This window comes from Paramormyrops kingsleyae, chromosome 15, assembly GCF_048594095.1.
Source record: "Paramormyrops kingsleyae isolate MSU_618 chromosome 15, PKINGS_0.4, whole genome shotgun sequence".
NCBI classification, from domain to species: Eukaryota; Metazoa; Chordata; class Actinopteri; order Osteoglossiformes; family Mormyridae; genus Paramormyrops; species Paramormyrops kingsleyae.
Window position 1 is genome coordinate 17,667,145 of NC_132811.1, and position 4,044 is coordinate 17,671,188.

Here is a 4,044-nt window from a genome sequence, read left to right on the forward strand (position 1 = left end):
CTGTGGTTTTATCTGCACATTTTTGGGATGTTTACTTTGCTGGATCAGTAATGTAAGTCTGTTACACAAGGTCAAGTGTTTGGGTTTTGACTAGGCTGGTGTCGCAGACTCATCTCATTCACAGATTTTAGTAGAAACTACAGCTGCATAAGAGCGTCTTACAATAATTGTTGTATGTAAGGAGTGCTTTAATGGCTATTTTCAGAGGATGAGGATGGTGATGAAGAGGGGAGCACAGCTGATGCCAAGGTAAGGCTGGTTTGGAAACGTGATCAGCTTCCCTGCCGGTCACCCTGTTACATCAAGGTCTTCTGATTGTGTGGGCTGCATCATACTATTCCTCTTCTGCAGGAAAGTGAAGAAGAGGTTGGAAACTTGCAGCTGGCGTGGGAAATGCTGGAGGTGGCCAAGGTGATCTACAAAAGGTAGCATGAGTAGTGTTGCCACAAGTGGTATGACTGGTTTTGTATGTGTTTGTCAAAGAATGAGGAATGAGTCTCTCGAACTCAATTCTCCAGTCATGCGTTAAGTTGTAAACAATATGAAACTACAAATGTGTGTGTTTGTGTTTTTTTTCCCCTCCCATCACTCACCTTGACTACAAAAGCATCTGTGACATCATTTAGCTTTTGGGTTGGTTGGCTTGTATATCAAATGACTGACACGGTGGCTTTTGCTTATGGAAATGTTACCACGTCCTGTAAAATTCTTCCTATTACTAAATAATCAGCGTTAAGTCCCTTTTCTTCCTGCATAAAGGAAGGAGGACAAAGAGGACCAGCTGAAGGCTGCACAGGCCTATCTGAAGCTGGGGGAAGTTGGAGTAGAATCAGGTAAAGGTGTTGGTGGACAGGTTAAATCTTGTATCTATGCTATATTGTAGACTTATCTGATCTGTGCTGCTTCACAGATTTGCTGTCTTGTGCTGCCTATAACGGTCTGGACATGACGGGTCGCGCCTGCTTCTCTTAGGTAACTATTCCCAGGCCCTGCAGGATTTCCAGCAGTGCCTGGAGCTGCAGCAGAAGTACCTGCCTCCGCACAGCCGCCTGTTGGCTGAGACGCACTATCAGCTGGGCGTGACCTTCAGCTACGCCTGCCAGTACCTTCAGGCTGTGCAGCACTTCAGCAGTTCCGTAAAGGTCATCGAGCATCGCATGGGTGAGGAAGCTCCCTGGGGAGTGGGCGTTTCCCAGCTACCCTAGTAAATCAGGGTGTTTTTCCGAGATGTGAACGATCTGAAGCTTGTTCTTCCGGCTTGTCATTGGGTTTGGGGTCCGCAGCTTTGCTACAGGAGGTCATTGACAAGGCTGAAGGGGCTGATGTGGCAGAAGAGAAGGAAATGGAGGAGCTCATTCAGCTGCTGCCCGATATCAAGGAGAAGATTGAGGATGCCCAAGAGAGCCAGAGGAGTGGGGGAGTAGCATCAGAAGTCATTCACCAGACTCTGGTGAGTCAGAGGTGCTCTGTGACGCCCCTTGTATTAACAATTCATGTTGCCCTCAGCTTCTGAGTCACATTGGAAACAAAATCTCGTACAGGCAGGGGCTTCTACATCAGGGATCTCCAGCAGCAGTGATGCTGCCTCCTCCCTAGATAGTAAGGTGACTAATCTTTTTGTGATCCCTCTTCCCCGCAAGTCTTGCGCGCTGATAAAATGGGCCTATTCATATTACTGTACCTTCTCTCCCCCCTGCTCAGAAGCCTTCTGATGGGGCTAATGCCAAGCCTGTTTCTGACATCTCCCACCTAGTCAGGAAGAAGGTAAGTTCTGGCCCTGTCTGAGTCATTGGTCTGGGTTGATACCTTTTGAGCACTATGGTATGTTATGGAGTTTTACTACTGATGCAAGTCTAACCTGACTGGCAAATCTGGATGGCTTTGCTTTTTACTCATTCACAGTTTTGAGGTTTTGTGGTACTATTGCTTGAATTGTGGTGCTGTAGTTGTCTGGTTTCAGTACTTTTGGATGAGGTTTAGTTAGAAACCTATCTGTCCTACTGGCTTATGTTCTGCATGGAGGAAGTCAGAGGAGAATCCATAAAGGGGAGTGATGGCAAAAGACAAACGGTAAACCAGTTAGGATAGCAGAGTCCAGGGGAGGTGCAGCAGGCTGGCCATTGATGGGGCTGGGCTGCTCATTCCCTGTAGGAATGGCGAGCCAGCAGCAGGTGCTGAGGTGGCTTTGTCTGCTGTCGTCCTCCTTGGTTCCTCACCACAGAGCGCTTGTGATTCCTCATGTGTGCAAGTGATGGCATGTGTGGGGATTGTGTGGACTCCCCAGCGCTGTGGGCTCGGGACAACTGTCAAAGTGCAAGATTAAGGCACCGGTTTGTTCCATTTTTTGTTTTTCCAGCCAGAGAAACAGTCCACCACTGTGGAAGCTTCAGTGTGACACTTTCTGAGGACCACAGGATTCACTACCTACATGACATCTTCCTGCTTTAAGCACTTGTTGTATATAACATGCTTTCAGTTTTTGATTTTGTACTTTTGAATAAAGGATGTTTGCAAAGCTTTGTTTTCCTGTAATTAATCGGTGTACTGGGCCTCCTGCAGTCTTCAGGATTTACAGGGCGTTCTGGGGACATTAGTCTTAACATGTCTTGAATTAAGTTGAACCAATTAAGCCTTGAGTCATTCAAACTTGTGTTCAAATAGCTTTTTTAAAAAACAAGGTACTTGGGAAGGGTGACTACAGTACAATAAGGTGCCATTAGAGAGGCAACACCTTTGTCATCTTCCTAGCCACATACTTATGCTCTGACAGATGCATAAAGGAATATTGAATGGATTTTGAAGTATGCATGTTAATCTTGCTTTGTAGCACAGTATACCTCTTGATTTTGATTTACTTTTTTTTTTTTGAGCAGAAGTTAATTCGTGCTAAGACAGGGGGTCCACCTCGACCTGGAAAATAGTCAACCAATTTTCCATTCATGGAAATTGAGAGTAAAAGTAAAATGTCCTGGGAAATCTAAGTACCAGAGCTGTCTGGTGAGGAGGACTAGATCATCCAAGACTGGCAGCGATGCAGATGCGTGGCTACTGTTTACCTTGGAACCATCTGACCACCATGGTACTGACCAACTGCTATTGAGGTCTAGCTGCTTTATGATATTTGGCCAGTTGTAAGGTACCCTGAATATACCATGGTAGAAGGCAGCTGGGTGGCTGAGGGATCACAGGGCTGGCTGAGTCCTTTGGTCTAGACACCTATGACAGAGGCTTCCAGCTCTCTGTCTGCTGCTGTTCTCTGCACTGTCCGGGTCTTTACAGGAAGGCAGGACACCACCACCCACAGGTACACAGAGTGTAAAGAAATCTTTCCCAGTCACAATTTACCATGATTCCTGGGGCATTTTTGTAGAGCTTTATTGATGATAAAGTGAGCAGTAATTTACCACCCAATGAGTCATGGTGTACAAAAATAACACATCAGGGGGTAGTTCTCTCACACTTACCCGGAACCACAGGATGAGTGAGCCTGACCACTTTCCAGGAACATCACATTCTCCCAGTTCTACAGACATCCATGCAGTTTCTGCCTGCTCGACACAGATCTCTGAGACACCAGTGCCCCTTTCATATGGCCCTGAGGCAGGACAGGAGTAAAGTGAATCAGAGAAAAGGAAGTCACTTTCAGTGTCTCTGGTGTCACATGACCGCATAATCCTCGCACCATCTTGCATTTTTTAGTGGCTATATAAACTAGGACCAAAAATTACAGTATAACAGTGCAGGGGTGCAACATATCATATTCGGTCCCCCACTCCAGAGCAATCCACTTATTATATAATCTTTTTACGGCCTCTAAAGGGAATCATCCTAACCCCCCCACACACACACTTCAAGACATCCCTGTATCACTAAAACAATATGGAATCAACAATATGGAATATTATTTAGCACTTCATAACGCATAGAGAATGTAATCATTAGGACTCTAATAAGAAGCTGATGTAAACTGTGTAGAGACTGACCTTGTAATCTTTAGGGAGTGCAGACCAATTACTGCTGTGCACAATGTGACGAAGAACAAGT

The 4,044-nt window shown here is 45.7% G+C and overlaps 1 protein-coding gene across 3 annotated transcripts in view; it reads left to right on the top strand.

Annotated features, from left to right (window-relative positions):
• Window positions 1–2,515, top strand: part of LOC111834769 (nuclear autoantigenic sperm protein-like) — a 6,435-nt gene extending 3,920 nt beyond the window's left edge. For all 3 annotated transcript variants that reach the window (XM_023794407.2, XM_023794410.2, XM_023794409.2), the window contains 8 exons: window positions 206–249; window positions 352–425; window positions 760–833; window positions 973–1,161; window positions 1,284–1,450; window positions 1,542–1,604; window positions 1,702–1,764; window positions 2,357–2,515. In XM_023794407.2, coding sequence (XP_023650175.1) covers window positions 206–249; window positions 352–425; window positions 760–833; window positions 973–1,161; window positions 1,284–1,450; window positions 1,542–1,604; window positions 1,702–1,764; window positions 2,357–2,395 — 713 coding nt within the window. In that variant the 3' untranslated portion in view covers window positions 2,396–2,515. The remainder of the gene's footprint in view (window positions 1–205; window positions 250–351; window positions 426–759; window positions 834–972; window positions 1,162–1,283; window positions 1,451–1,541; window positions 1,605–1,701; window positions 1,765–2,356) is intronic.
• The last annotated feature ends 1,529 nt before the right edge of the window (window positions 2,516–4,044 follow it).